The sequence below is a fragment of the Micropterus dolomieu genome, linkage group LG08, assembly GCF_021292245.1.
Source record: "Micropterus dolomieu isolate WLL.071019.BEF.003 ecotype Adirondacks linkage group LG08, ASM2129224v1, whole genome shotgun sequence".
NCBI lineage: Eukaryota > Metazoa > Chordata > Actinopteri > Centrarchiformes > Centrarchidae > Micropterus > Micropterus dolomieu.
Window position 1 is genome coordinate 28,023,997 of NC_060157.1, and position 16,213 is coordinate 28,040,209.

At 38.7% G+C, this 16,213-nt stretch overlaps 2 protein-coding genes across 2 annotated transcripts in view; one reads left to right on the top strand and one right to left on the bottom strand.

The window, feature by feature from the left end:
- nadka (NAD kinase a) overlaps window positions 1-3,623 on the top strand; it is a 22,423-nt gene extending 18,800 nt beyond the window's left edge. The window contains exon 11 of the mRNA XM_046056957.1: window positions 1,208-3,623. Within this exon, the coding sequence (XP_045912913.1) occupies window positions 1,208-1,355 (148 nt within the window). The 3' untranslated portion in view covers window positions 1,356-3,623. The remainder of the gene's footprint in view (window positions 1-1,207) is intronic.
- A 901-nt stretch (window positions 3,624-4,524) lies between these two features.
- LOC123975862 lies at window positions 4,525-15,276 on the bottom strand. The gene is made up of 9 exons (XM_046057649.1): window positions 15,143-15,276; window positions 12,611-12,719; window positions 12,112-12,286; window positions 10,340-10,485; window positions 8,563-8,739; window positions 6,358-6,474; window positions 6,149-6,235; window positions 5,449-5,596; window positions 4,525-5,192 (listed from the first exon to the last, which is right to left on the bottom strand). The coding sequence occupies exons 1-9, from the start codon at window positions 15,154-15,156 to the stop codon at window positions 5,173-5,175; spliced, it is 993 nt and encodes a 330-aa protein (XP_045913605.1). The 5' UTR covers window positions 15,157-15,276; the 3' UTR covers window positions 4,525-5,172.
- Between the last annotated feature and the right edge of the window lie 937 nt (window positions 15,277-16,213).

The following is a 16,213-nucleotide window of genomic DNA, read 5'->3' on the forward strand; positions in this document are numbered from 1 at the left end:
AGGAGAAAGTTACTCTGTCACCTAACGAGGCACAGTATTTGTGCTGCCTTGTACTTCACTGTGTCTCCATGTCTCCTCAGGCGTGATAGTATCTACACCTACAGGAAGCACAGCGTATGCAGTGGCAGCAGGAGCGTCCATGATCCATCCCAACGTCCCAGCCATCATGATCACCCCCATCTGCCCACACTCGCTCTCCTTCAGACCCATCGTGGTGCCTGCCGGGGTGGAGCTCAAGGTAATAACACTGACCGTTAGTCTTTCAACAAAGTGGTTTGGTTTGCACCGACATCAGAAGTCAAGGCCTTCGCTAAATCTGATGCAGATGAGTTCACAAACACGTTTCTCTTAAGCATGCTGTCTTCCTTCTCAATTCATTTGTCACATGCAAGAGCTACTACAACAACTGTACCTATTAACGAGCTCTTAAGTTGTGTTTGGTTTAAGTCAAATATTATTTTAATTATTTTGAGTATGTTTGTCCAAAGAGTTTTACAGACTAAAACCCCAAGTGAGAGAATTAAATGAAACTGACATTGGATTTAAGAATAAGTAAACCTCATTTCAATTAACAACTGTGTAGAATGACAAATAAATGTATGTTGAACCTTAAAAGAACACTGTTCTTTTTGTGACTTTTCTGCATTGTTTGCTTGTCGTTTTCCAGATAATGCTGTCGCGTGATGCCAGAAACACAGCCTGGGTGTCATTTGATGGAAGAAAGAGACAAGAGATCTGCCACGGAGACAGGTAAGTCCACATACCGAGCTGGTCATTACACCTCAGCCACAGAGACAGTAAGAGTGAAGCTCAGTAAATGAAGCAAAACAGTCCGCAGCTTCAGTTATGGATAATACCTTTAACTCCCCAGCAGCTGCCTCAACACTTACGGGCTTTGTTATGTAACATTATCAACCTCCTTAAGGAACAGGCTTGTCTCATGTGTAAGATCCAGCTTCTTCCTTAATGTAACTTATACAGAGCATATCAACTTCCTGGTTCCTGATACATGAGCTGGTAGTCATTTTGAGTGTCTGAAGCATAAAAACGAATGTCCAGTGTTGCTTCAGAAGGAAGTCACATTGCTCCATCTGATGACAGCACTCTTGTGATAGCAAATTCCTGGACTTTTCTTTCCACATTCGGTTTTCAGCCTTTGTGACACAAAACCTTTTTAGAAATTTTTTTTTCTCCCCCCTTGTTTCAGTATTACCATCACCACTTCCTGCTTCCCCGTTCCCTCCATCTGTTTCCGTGACCCGGTCAACGACTGGTTTGAGAGCCTGGCTCAGTGTTTACACTGGAACGTGAGGAAGAAGCAGAACTACCTCTGCTCAGAAGACGAGGAGTTCTGAGGCCATTTCCGTGATCTTCAAGGTCTTCTCGAAGGTCTCTAGGACTCCTAAGTCTTGGGTTTAACTTAACGGCTCTGTGCCGTTTAGTTTTGAATGGGAGGTCCCACCAAACTCCATTCAGAAAAGTGTGTCATAATGTTGTCTTTCATGTGTATTAAAATTATTCCATAGAATCCTGTGGTAAATTAACACATTTTAGACCAAACAACACTCTTGCTTTGGTCCTCCATGTTTTATTCTGGTTTAATAATATAAGAATAAGAGGCAAATTATGAAACCCCAAAGTGTTAAGTGTAATCATAAAGGCAATTAGTAAAATATATAAACAAATACTTTATAAAATAAATACATAAATGATTGAAACTCAAATAATAATTATTGTTAGTATTATTAGTAATATAATCTTTCTTGTTTTTATAGTAGGGAGCCCCTAAGGGCAAAACAAAACCCCAAAACCTTGTTTCTCATGCCCACCAGAAGGTATGTGGGGTGCACAAGAGTATCCCATGGGATACCTTCTGGTGAGCACAAGATACTTGTATCTTGGATCTTCACGAGATTCTATCTGGTGCACACAAGATACTTTTTGGCCTATGTCCCTTAGGGGCTCTATATTGTAGTAAACATAGGCAGTTGTGGAGTCTGCTGAGAGGCTGGAGGCATGGAATTGGCTGAAAGGTGAGGAGGCGGAGACTGGTGACAGCTCCACTCCTGAAAAGTGGAAAGAAAAATGCAAATATGAAATGGAAAAAGGGCGTTTTTAAATAAATCTGCCTGTAATGAAACAACTTATTTTTTCTCTTACTATAAAAGTAAAAAAGCACACTTTGGGGCTCCATAGAAAGCAAATCTGATTGTTGAGCCTAATCAAACTCACTCATGCTACTCCGAGAACAGAAACACACAAATAACCTACCTAGGTTTGTATGTTAGAAGTATGCAGCATTAATGACGACTCTGTACAATTCCCCAAAATATATTTTGTCATGTTCTACAGTGGAAGCATTTTAAAATTGTAGATTTTTAAATGGAGTTTGGCCCCACTATTAGTCCAGAATTTTGCCTGTGCTTTCTTTCTGTATGCTGTGAAATCTGGCCTTTTGAAGTCAAAATGCAGTTTGTTGATTATGATTTCACTAGTTCTTAAAAGGAAATGCACAATTTAGGATGACCTTAGACTAAAACACGCTGTCAGTTGTGGATGGCAGTTGCAGTGCAAATACTCTTGATGGGTGTTATCAGGTCTGTTCTAGCACTTTTTAATCCCTAAGACAGATGGCAGAGACACATCTGCTACTTTATAAACATCAAGTTCTCATCAAGTCACCGAGTTCTCTCAGTTAGGTGAAGGCGGAGTTAAGTTTCTCTGGAAAATTCTAAAAAGAAAAACTTTCATCAGTGAATGAAACATGCTTTATACTATCTATTTTTAGGTGCACCCTCGAGAAGTGCAGATTTACAGTACATATATTTGGCAACAGTGGCCCAACTGTACAGACTGTGCCTTAAACACTGGTATCATTAATGTAAAGAAATAGTATTTTTAAAGGTTTACATCATGGATCTTTTTAATCACACACTTGCACAGATCTGTGATTTGTGCATTTTCAATGTACCCGCACGTTGACAGTTGTCTTTGCTGTCTGCAGCGCGTGACACATGATTGACTAATTTAACGTAGTATGTCCTATAAAGTCTCTGTTCTGTAGTCGGTGTGTTGGATGATATGTCAAGAATATGAGGAGGTGAAATTCATTCCAGGCAAAGAGACGACAGTTCGGCATCTTTTTAACATCTGTTTTTTATAATGTCCTCTAAGCTAAGCCATAGCTGAACTCTGTAGGTTTTAAAGACCAGTGTCTGTGGCCTGTGTGATTTAATGGTCTGTGTGAGTATGTTGAAGAATTTAATTATTTGATGATGATTTTGGTGCATACTTTAACAGTTTGCTACAAGTCTGTAACTGTGCTGTCTTGGCTGAGTACTTTAAGGTGGCCTACCTTACATGTCATGTCTACATGTTAATGTATACATTGTGAATTTGCTCAACAAACTGTGTCTGGGTGAAAGGAAGAAACAGTGGTGTCACAACTCTCAAATGGGCCAACTGAGCTCTGTAAGGCAATCATTCCTTAAACAGAGTATGTGTAAATATATATATGTGATGCTTGAATAGGATGTATTTTGTAAAGTCTATTTGTCTATTAACCGGTTTACAATGTATCATTGCTGAAAATAAATCTATTTGGTACTTTTTTACATTAATAAGTTTTTCAGTTGTTAATTATTTATAAAATCTAAAATTAAAGTCTGTTTTAAACAGTTTTAGTCACAAGTACTTGTAGTATAGTGGAAGTACTTGTACGTTCAAACAGAGCCAAAACATATTCAAATGCATTCCAGGACAACTTGAGTAGTCTAAATTTCAGGTGAGTTTGTTTTAAATGTTGGTCCCACTCCCAGTAAACCCCAGTTCTACAAAAAGCCTGGGCTTTGACTTCTATCTTCTATGAACAATTGTCAACTCTTGTCTTAAAATAGATTTTCTCTTTTGTAACTCAGAGCCTCTAACTCTGACTTTTGTATCGGTAAGTTTGTTAATGTTTCTAATACCAATCCTGCTATTTTGTTTTCCAGAGAACTTTAATAAACAGTGAGAAAGTTTAACCAGGATGCGAGTATGCTCTTGTCTGATTTACTAAAGGTTTGTGCTCGCATAAAAGGCCTCTCCATCTCAAAGTCCCGGGCTGAATTTCATGTGCTTCACTCCTAAAACCAGTCCTTAGGTTGATGTTTGCTTTAAATCTGGGGAATGTGGTGGAAACCATGCAGTTTGTTAGCAATATCTGCTAAGTTGAGGAAAAAGTTACAATATATAACATAGAAGTTACCAGGATGTAACTCCTGTTCTATTAGTGTGTGCATAGGGAAACAAAGAACTTGAGTCACATCCTAATAACTTCCTTTTCATTCTTCTTATTGAGCAACAAATCAAAATATCAATCGTCCATCCATCCATCCGTCCATTCATCCATTCATCCATCGTCAACCGCTTATCCTGCGTACAGGGTCGCGTTGGGCTGGAGCCAATCCCAGCTGACATCGGGCGAAAGGCGGGGTACACCCTGGACAGGTCGCCAGTCCATCGCAGGACAAAATATCAATCGTGTATTGTGTAAAATATTTTATTAAGAACCTTGAATGAAAAAACACTTGAGTAAGTAAGTGCATTATAGTGTAGGAGAAAGTTAAATAAAAATATTCCAGTGTTGTCCAAAGACAAGTCTAGACAATACAGAGCACAACATTTACAGTAAGTTAGACAATTATTATTTATAAAAGCAAACGAAACTCAGTCAATGTCATGTACAGGAAGGAAACAAACAAAAAAAAAAAACGTTTAAGATAAAAGCTCCTAAAAGATGTTGGCTTTAAAAAAAATATATATTTGGCACGTACACACAGAGCCTACAAAGGATTTAGATATTACAATGAATATGACAGTAAAAATGAAAATGCAAAAACATGAGAAAGCCAATCTTAAAAGGCATTTGAAGTAATTTCATTCAAAAATGTTTGAGTGCAGTAGATTTGTGGAGTTTTACATCATGTAGATAGGCACACTGACAAAAAAGTGTAAAATAAAATCTATACAGTAAACACAACATCAGTCAAGAAACGTTCTCAGCTAACTGATCATTTTGGTGGAGTTGATGTTTAATGGAAATATGAGCTCCATGGTCAGCACCACTGTGCTTCTTCATGTTGGCCCTCAGCACGCAGCTGTGTCCTTGGTCCACAACCATCGGATGTTTTATCACTTGCTGGGTGCGAACACTGCGGGAAAAAAATGTAAGGTTAACAGCAACAACTTGGTATTCTGACACTTAGCCAACATAAACATACTTAAGGTCAGTACAGTTGAGAAAACTCAGGTTTCTCCGAATCAGGAACGTGATCAAGATAACATTTCACTGATTAGTTAATATTCCCGTAACGTAGAGGTTGTTTTGTCTTCTGCTCAGAGTAACATTTGAAGGATTGAAATCAAGAAAAGAAAAAAAAAAACAGTGACATAAGACACTATACTCACTCCTCTCCCTCAGGCCTTGGCCGAAGTTGTGCACAAGTCTGATGAGGCCCCAGATTAAAACCACTTTGATCACCAGTGAAATTGAAGCTCCAGTGACAGCAGCTGCCTCAAAGGTGTACGTGCTGTCCTGGGGCCATTTCTCTACCACCTACAATTAAAGCAAACCGCTGTTTTCCTGCAGGAATCCATCATCTGAATGCACTGGTCAAAATGTGTAAACGCATGCAATGTCATACTTCTATAACTGAGATCAATACTTGAATCAGTAGTGCTTTAGTTTAGAGCAAGTATTTCAACTATGAAAACACTAACATGCTGCTCACGTTGCCTGTTTTGGTGAAAAGGAACAAAGTACATGAATTCAAGTACTGTACTTAAGTACAATTTTGAGGTACTTGTACTTTACTGTTGTATTTCTAATGGCACTTTATACTTCTTCTCCACTATATTTAGTTACTAGTTATTTTGTTGATTACACAAAGCTCACAGTACTTCTCCCACTCCCATGTCTGCACGGTACAGTCACAAATAAGATTGACTTTATTAGGAAGCTATTTCAAATGTGTATCCTTGGCTGAAAATAGTTCCCAACAAATGCTCTATTTACTCCTGTTTGCTGAGCTCTGTAGTTTCTAGCAAATGTTACTAAAGCATCCTGTACACAGAGATACTGAAATATTTGAACCCACTGTCAGCTCACCGTGTACATCAGATAAACAAAGAAGGCTAGTTGAGGAAGGTTCTGCACCATAAAGACCCAAACTAGGACCTTGGCTTCCTTTAAAACCTGTAAAACAACAAGTAGTTACAAACACTGATTGCTTTTGAATTTTCACGTGTGCACTCCACTGTTTAGATTGTATACAGTATGATAATTCCCCATGGAGACGATGGACAAAGAGGACTCACCGCAACAGCCCCGACAGCAGCCGTCACGCAGGCCCACACCACTCCGATTCCCAGGATGATGCTGTGGGCAGCAGACATGGCCGAGTCCGATGTTGTGATCAGGATACACAGACACAACTGAAACACATCAACAACACAATATTAATGAAGTCAGTAGCTCACTTAAAGAGATGCTTGTATTTCAGTTAGTTTCTGCCCTCTTGTTTTAAGATATTATAAGATAAGATATAATTTATTGTCCCCGAAGGGAAATTTGTTTTGAGGTCTCTGTCCGTTCTGCAGCTTCGCAACACAACACAAAAATAACAATAAAATATAGCCGCGAGCGGCAATGATCGAGATCCAAGAGGAGAAGAACCGACGCAGACGACTTCAGAGATTAGAGTGTTGAAAGAATTTGGACTTTGAGATAATTGGGGAAACGCATACTGGATTTTGAGATCAGACAGCGTCATTATATGTACCTGACTACTGGGTGAAATGTTCACCCCACCTGCTACATTTTGTGTTTCCAAGATTTAAAGTTTAAGCTGTACAAACACTTTTTAGCAGAGAAAAATAAGAAGAAACTGCTAGGAATCCAAATAAAGTAAAAGACCACAGATTCACTATGATCTGAACACCCCCCATTGTCAGCACGTCAGACTTGAACCCTACACCTGCAGATCTCCAGAGTAGGTGACTTACTGACTGAGCTACTGGTGTGAGGGTGTTTACATACACCTTCTCACAAGTTGAGGTAGTTGGTGAGAAAATTTTGAAAATTCATTAATTCACACATCATTCTGCTGGTTTTGGGTGACTTGTGGAGATATAGATGTTAATGGAATTAGTATATTCTGAAAAATATAGAGTGACTGACTTCTGAATTGACCATAGGTTGCAGTGAAGCAAACGCTAGTCACAAATCAGTGGATGTGCTGAAAAGATTTCAGCTCTGTAGGACGGATGGGTGATTTTCTTAGATTTTTTGAAGAGAAATGTCTAGAAAAATACATTTCTTGAAATAAGCCCCTTCCACTTTGCGCAATCAATACCAAATTTTGTAGTGACCCGAGATCTTAAAAACCGAATTTCGTACGAATCCATCCAGCAAATAACGAGGTATAAACTTTTTGCAAGTGTAGCGGCCCCTAGTGGAAGAATATCCCAGGACTGTTCAGCGAAGCTCGGGCCGAGCATCTGAACAGACGTGTAAAGTTTGGTGACAATAGCCTAAACCAATTTTGAAGAACAGGCATTTATGTAAAATTGCACGTAAAAACATAAAAGTAAAAATCTATGAAAAAAAAAAAACAGATTGACATATCAAAATTCTTTTGATAATAGAAGAAGAAGAAGAAAGAAGAAAGAAGGAGGAGAAGGAGAAAGAAGAAAGAAGAAGGAGAAGAAGAAGAAAGAAAGAAGAAGGAGAAGAAGAAGAAAGAAAGAAGAAGGAGAAGAAGAAGAAGAAAGAAAGAAGAAGGAAGAAGAAGAAGAAAGAAGAAAGAAGAAGAAGGAAGAAGGAGAAGAAGAAGGAGAAGAAGAAGGAGAGGAAGAAGACCAATAGGGCTCCAGCAGCTTCCTACATAGACATCTCTCAACACATACTCTCACAACACAACAACACAAAACATGCATACATAAGACAGGAACCTAATAAAAATACACGTTCTCACCTGCTCACAATGGCCACATTTGATGCCACAACCCATGCAGCCTGCATTGCACACAATTAATGTTGCGCAGCCCCTATATAGCCAACATTGCACAAATGAGATACTGCACAACCCAAAAAGCCTACGTATTGCACTATGTATTGAAATCACACACTTTAACAAACACTTGAGTTGCAGAAGAGACCCACAGACCAGGTCCTCAAGCAACAACTGCCATGAAACGAACGCAACCGTAATGCATGTTGTGTTCTCAATATAGGACATGACATCTGACTCAACCAGAAAAACTTGCTCTCTTGCTGTTCTCATACTCACACCACATTCATAACAAATCAGATCATCCAGCACGTGTTCTGACATGTTCTCTGGATGCAGTTCAGTGTCTTTATAGGACACATGGAACACAAGGAAGGAACGAAAAATCTGACATTGGTGTATTATTCTTCTTTTTTTTTTTTACCAAAGTAAACGCTCATATGAACACCACAAGGTCATGACCAGCTACTCTGATCACAAACTTTCCACGTTTGTTTCAATGCACATCTACCTGAGCCTGAAGGTCAAAGGTCACCATGGAGAAGCAGAGGTTAAGCAGGAAATATTGCTCCTGGAGGGTCTCCAGGGCCCCGCCCACACGGAACGCCATCATGTTGGGCCTCTTTATGAGCAGTGTGGTGCAGAAGACGTGGATAATGCCCAGACACATGATGCACACAAAACGTACCTGTGACAAAAACAGATCACAGCTGACAATAAAATGTTCAGTGTTTAATTCTACAGCCCCTCGGGTTATGACATCCTTTATACTTTATACAATCCTGATGCATGATGTTACTCAGAAATTGACAAAATGGTGATGCTTTAAGATTAACTTGCTTAAGTAACTAAAGTAGGCATCCATAGTTTTCCTAAGTCCAAGCTCTTGTTTTACACTGCACTTGGACAATATGAAGTTTGCCAGTTTGATAACAAAGTTTCATGCCTGCACTGAGACTAAGAGCAGCGCTTTGAACAAAAGTCTAACACACTGTAACAATGCTAACATTCTCACAATGACAATGCTAACATGTCAGTACTATTTTATGTCACCATCTCAGTTTGTTAGCATTGCTACTTAGCACAACTCTCCACAGTCACCTCTATATTCACAACTAGATGTGACTGATACATACAACAATAGTGACATCAAGTGGTGGAGCCAAGGTTCCCCTCAGCAGGATGAAAGACAGGATCTACTGTTATTTCCCCTGTTCAAACCAGTGTCCCCGAGGTCCCCAACCTCACACCTGCCTTTAATAAAGTGAGATTCTTAGCAGTTCTAAAATTTATAATCTAATCTTATCATCAATTTTTCTTTTTTACAGATTCAGTCAGATTTACTCTCTAAAAATCTAACTTACTGTCGAGAGAAATGTGAATAAGTTAATCTGAGTCCTCCTTAATCATTAGACAGCAAACATTATTCATGGCTGAAAAAAAGTTATCCCACCTTCCTTACAAGTTTTTTTTGGGGAAAACACACTTAAATTATGTTTTTATTTGTGGTTAATATTAATAAGAACAGCTGTGCCTCAGGAGGTAGAGACCATATATTTTTTATACTATAAATAATAAGTAAAAGACCAAACTGAACAACATAACATATCAGGTCTCTCTCAAAAAAACTAAACTATTTTTACATACGACCAATTTGCTAGATCGATGTAAATGTATATAAATGCAGAAATAGCATAAACTTTTTGTCGGTCAAAGATCAGGACTGTTCAGGATCTGAGGCCTATAGTGTTGTTGACTGGTTATCGTTGCTACTAAATAACAACACCCTGATTTATACTGTCCCCTAGCATCCTCCCATTATATTTCAAGTTGTCCAAATCCAGAGGGACAGGTCTGGTCATTAATGGTCATTAATATGATGTTTTACACACAATTTAGATTTTTGTAGAGCTTCAAATTTCAAGAATTCAGTACATATATATATATTAGAATTGATCTATATTGATTTAATTTATCTTTCAGAAGAAGTAGAGTTTAAAGAGTTCAGAATAATTAGACCACTAATTGGAATTTTTAAATTTGTCTATACTGATCTCACCTTAACGTGTTATCTCTTAGATTCTTGTTTGTTTTGGAAATCTATAAATAACATAAATAATTTAAAGGAATAAGAAACTATGTCATAAAAAAATCTGAACCTTTAATGTCAGCACTTCCAAAGCAGTATTTGTTATTATAATTATGTCAATTATTATTAATTACAAACACTAGGTGAAAGACCTCTTCGTGCAGTGTTGTCTAAGAATGTCCAGTAGAGGGCGACCTACCAGCAGCTCCTGCTTGCTCTTTGACCCCAGCACAGAGAAGTTGACCACAGATCGAACCATCACCCCCAACACGCTGAGCACAAACACCACCAGCTCCTGTCTGTTCTCCTGCAGTACTCCCCGGCTGATGTAGTAGATGCAGAACACTGCAGGAGACAAGCCCATACAATGCTCACATACAATGTGTTCTTTATATAATTACTCTTTCATATTAGCTCTTTTACATTTACATATTATTATTTTTTTTTTATTTCTTTAATGCCTCCATAAGCATACATATTGTGGTTTATTTTCTAATCTTATCCACTCCATCATCTCTGTATGACTGTAAAGCCCTTATAATGCAGTGTTCATTCATATTTATCTCCACCAGGTGAAGCCTGTATCATGTATTTGGTCTTGTGTGTGTGTGTGTGTGTGTGTGTGTGTGTGTGTGTGTGTGTGTGTGCGTGTCTGTCCGCAGCTAATGTCACATACAGTTGCAGTGATTCACAATTATTGAGAAACCCATTCTAGTGACAGAGCCTACACTTCCGTCTCTTCAGGAGTATTTGCCATTTTACAATATCTGTTACGACACAGCAGAAAACATTTCCAGAAATTGGCCTGGCTAAAAACCAAAAACAAATTGCTCCATAAAACTAAGGGCCTCAGGAGGGAGGACTGCAGTTGGACACTGCTCAAGTAGGTATCTGCAGGTCCAAAGTACTACATGACACGCCCTCTAAACAGCTGCAGCTTGCGAGACTGCAGGTAGACCCTTCTCCAGAAGGCTTAACTGGTCTGTCAGGAGGGAATTACCTGTATTTTGTTGGCACATAACCAGTATTCACTTAAACCTGATTATAAACGGGATACTGCATATGTGTAGATACGTACTAAAAGGTGCAGGTGACTTTTAACTGCACCTGTCCTACTCACCAGAATAGTATTAATGAGGGGACGAGATGTGAAATAAATTAGCTAAATTTGTATGTATGCAGATGTTGAACAGTGTGTATTGGTCAAATGTCTGACAGCTGCTAGATCAGTTTATCATCTAGATGTGTTTATTTTAATTTAAAGAAAATATGATGTGAATGGGAAGGAACACAGAGGGAGGGGAGGCCTTTTTTGGCTTAACTAGCATTGTTATCTCGAGGGAGAGGCCGTGAAATTTCAGATAAAGTTCAGGCAGGTGTTTCGGTTAGCAGCAGTTGTATGACACACGATCCATGTCTCTAAATGATACCAATCAGAAAGTGCCACGTCCGATTGATGGAATGATTGACCAACCAGAAACATCCATTAAGGAGGAGCTTTAAAAATTGATGCGAGAAGAACTGTTGTTGTTCTGCACTGAATCTAGACCCTTCATATTCCAGGTTTGTACTGTACTTTCTGCAATCTGAAGAATAAACTACTTTGTACTAGAGAAGTAGAGAGTTTTGTTCTTCTGTATCTCAGTGTTTGGTTCCTATGAAACTTTTAGTTTAACATTACCGAAAGACACCAATGAAAATCAACCAAGACACACAACTGTGATAAAGCTTAAGCAGACGGTCATTTTCTGTATGTAGAAAAAGAGTCAGTAAAGCCCTCTGCGGGAAATGCACCGTTAAAGCCACTGCATTCATCACCTCCACAGTTTCCATCACATGATTTCATCAGGAAAACTTCTGCTTTTTGCCAACAGTGTGGCTGGCTGTTAAACGAGGGTGGCGTAAAATCGTCTTCCCGAGGACACTGACAGTAAATGACTTTCTTCCTGCTGATGGAGTGATGCTACTCACGTATTCCAACAAACTGGATGAGAGATACAGTGAAGTTGTCCTCATCAGACGCATCCGTGTCCATGCGCTGCTTGTAGATGCTGGACAGGGTGAGGCCGAGCAGCGCCAACAGAGACACTATGGTGAAGCAGAAGTAGAGCCTGAGCAGACATGATAGCTCCGACCAGGGCTTTATCTGCAGCGGGGTGGAGATAAGGATAACGATTGTGATAAGGACAACATTTTCATTGAAACCAATGCAAGTGTGTAACAGTAGAGCTGAGGGACTGGGATTTCTTGGACTTTCTTTCTTGACTGTTTTTCAATATGTGTTTAATTAATTTACTGATTAATAAGTTTGGTGAATAGTTATATTATAGTACTGTCATCACACCCACAAAATAGGTTTCAGGCTTCCTCTTATTTTATTACACAGTGCAACAAAAACAAAAAACAGAACTTGACCCTTTACTTTCACAACTACTAATGTCTTAGTTTGGTTTCTGCTGCAGCAGCTCACCGGTCCACATGGTGTTGGGATCAGTTGCTGGTGTCTGGGCCTCAGGTTTGGAGAGAGAAGGTCTTGGCCCTCCTGTGGTTGCCCAGAAATCTGGCTGCCCAACAAAGGACTGCAATGTAAAAATAAATATATAAAATTATATACAGGTGCAGTTTCAGTAAGTACAGGACCGAGAGATACAGTAGTTTAAAATATTCATTTAGGTCAGTAATTCATCTTCTGTAGCCCTGATAAACAGATTGGGACAGATTACTGGGCCAAGCCAGATTGAGAATGTGGGTGATTTAATGTTGTGTTGAGTGTCAGCAAACATAAATACTTGTAGGGTAACTTTTTATTGATTTATTTTTTTTGTGGGTTTTTTGTTGAGGCCAACGGCCATTGTTCAATAAACAATTTGTAGATCTACAAACTGAGATATTAAAATACAAAATGAAAATGTATGAAGGAACAAAGCAACAACTTTTACACCTTTGCTTTTCCTACTGTGACAAGTCAAAATGTCTTGTCAAGCTGGGGGCAAATAATAATGATAATAATAATAACAACAAAAGTAAGTAATAGTAGTCTGTTCTCCGGTGCTTGGGTATTTGGTCTGTTCTGTGTCATTTATTTAGTCTCTTCTTCTGTGTTTTGGATTCCAGTTCCTGTTTGTTTCTTGTTTAGATGCTGGTCTCCCTGTTTCCTGTTCTGTTTAGTTTAGACTTGTCTGGCGTTAGTTTGAGCCCTGTGTCCTGTCTGTCTAATCTGTGTAACCTGTGCGTCTCCCTGCCTGCCTGTGCTTATATGTGCTCCCTGTCTTGATTGCCTCATGTGTTGTCCCTGTTTGCTCTGCCACCCCGCTCGTTTGCCTGAGTATTTGTTACCTACTTTGAAAGTGTGAGTTTTAATGACAGTGTCTTGCGTTTGAGTCCTAAAACATGTTTGACATCTGACAGCCAGATGTTTAAAGACTCAAAACAGAATCATACAGACTTTCTTATAAAGTAAGAAAATACATTAAACAAACCAACACAACACACAAAAGATCAATTCAGGCACTACTTATCGTGCCTGAAATGCCTGATCCAAGGTCAATATAAGCTCTTTAATAGGGATCTTTGATATTGTAATCATTTTTACTAACTTGTTTAAGGCACCTGCACAATGTTTTTTTTTTCTTCTTCAGACTTTTCCACGATATAAAGCAGCTCAATCAGTTAAAAAAACTGAAAAATCTGGCAACACTATCCTTTAAGCATTAGCAATTAAGAAACTTTAGATGGCTAATCATGAACCTTGGGTTACAAGATAAATCAGCTAGTGACAATGAAGAAAATATACTGAGGTGTAATTAAAAGGCTAAATGAATGTAAATGTGTTTCTCAGCCTCTTTGTGCATTTTATGTTTTGTGTATTTAGTAGTGGACAACTGATGTGGATTTTTGTATGGCAGATGCCAGTGCCAATATTTAGAGAGCTGTGTGGCAGATGGCCAATATTTAATGCCAATATCAAAACAAACAAAAGTCATGTGTAATTCCTTTATCCCATGCAGAGTACCGTGTAATATACCTGGTTATCTTAGCCAGTAATGCGTTGTTTTAGGTGGAACTGTTACGAACTATAAAAATACACGTGGTTATGCTGTAGATGTCAGAACATGACTGGTGTTTAAGGAGGAGTGGGGTACAATTTGTCAGAAGGGATGTTATTCAACTGCATTATTATCCACAGTTATCCAACAATATGTAGTTCACACTAGCAAGTAATGGTTTTAGATTAAATTTGGATGGGAGAAACGTGTTAACATTTAGAAAAGAGGATGGTGACTGAAGACATTTAGGGCTTGAAACTTCCTTTTTCACCACCTTCCCAAAACTCAAAGGGGGAGCACTAACATCGATCCACAGCAGCCGCACTGACAAGGCTGCCTGCAGATGTGTCCACAGACATTTAATCAGCCTCATGAGTGCAGGTATCAGACGATGCCGATAATCTCAAAATGACAGATATTGGCCCAATTAATCGGCCGACCGATAAATCTGTATATCACTAGTATTTTGTATTAATTTATTTTGCTTATTTCTCCATTTAATTCAGGAATATCAGTTATAATAGTATCTCATGTCTTTTTAACTAGAGCATCTTCTCACTGCACCAAGACTTTTTGGATCTTGTTAGTACTGAGATTGGCAAACTGCTCTTAAATATTCCAGAGTAGTCAGACTGCATTGTTCTTTCTCTGAATGGATGCTGGTCCTTGTGCTGATGTCATTGGCCTGTTTCTTAGAAAATCTGTTGATGCAGGCTATACTGTAACTTTCATGTGCTTTAATTGTTTAATATGTAGCCTACTGTCATCAGGGCGCCCTTGTAAAAGAAAAAAATAGTCCGTGCCAACATGTGAAGAGATTCAACAGATGAACCATTCATTCAAGTTTATTCTTACGTTATTAGCCTAATGTGCGTTCGTTTTCTCGTGTCAGCGCAAACGACGGAATAGAATAAAAGCCAAACTGTAACAAAAAGTCCTCAAACTTCGCTACTGACCGTATCTCGTCCATTTCCTTGCGGACACGTCTGGAGACCCGCAGCTTACATTCCAACGACCTTTTTGTGTCTGTCTGCCTCCAGCTGAGAGAACTTCAGTTTCACATCTGAAGATATAAACAGGAACAAGAGCCTGCTGTGGCAAAAGTTCTTCTTCTGCTGCTTGCAGGTCTTCTTCCTCTTTACTTCGGTTTCTCGGAAGTGCTGCCGCCCCCGGAGGACCACAGAGAGGTTTTCATGAATGCAGCTAGTCACTTAAGTGTGCCTTAATTCTTTATAACAACTCTGACATTGATTTTGTGTATTTATTTAGCAAACTGATGTTAATGATGACGAAGACGATATTTTATTGTCAAATCAAGTCTGAAATTGTTTCTGCATCACAGCAGCTTCTGAAAAGACAGAAGAGACACATTTAACACAACAATCACAGAAGACAATATTCAAGGCCCTTCAACGTATATTTCATTTGGGACTAAGCTCCATAATTAATTTTAGGATTGTGTACAAAAGAGTGCTTCAGTCTAACCTTAAAGGGTAATTCCAGTATTTTTTAACCTGGGAACAAATGGGAAAAATAAAGTTTTGGAATTGGTCCAGTAGATTGCCTCAACCAGAAACAGAGAAGGAGAAGTCTCACTCTGTAATCATGTGTGTTGTTGCAGGAACCTGAGTCAGTGAGTTGTTTTACTCACAAAAAAGTCTATCTCTGCAGGGATCCTTTCTGAGAAAATACCCCTTTGGGGATGATTATCCCCCAAATAAGAGATTGGATTTGGAGATTTTTAAATTATTACTGAAATGCTGCTTTAACAACAGTTGTTGGTGAAAGTATAAATGAAAACACACAGATTTCATACAGAGCCCAGGCTGTTGTTCTTTTAAATGTTTTGTTTTATTTATATGATTTGATTGTACGCTATCAGAAATAAGAAACAGCTTTATTGCCAAATAGATTTTCACGTACAAGGAATTCGCTTGGGTGACTTGGTGTTTAACAATAAACAAAACCTATAAATATAAAAATATGAAATTGACAAGATATACAAAATATAAATTTCAGATTTGTTT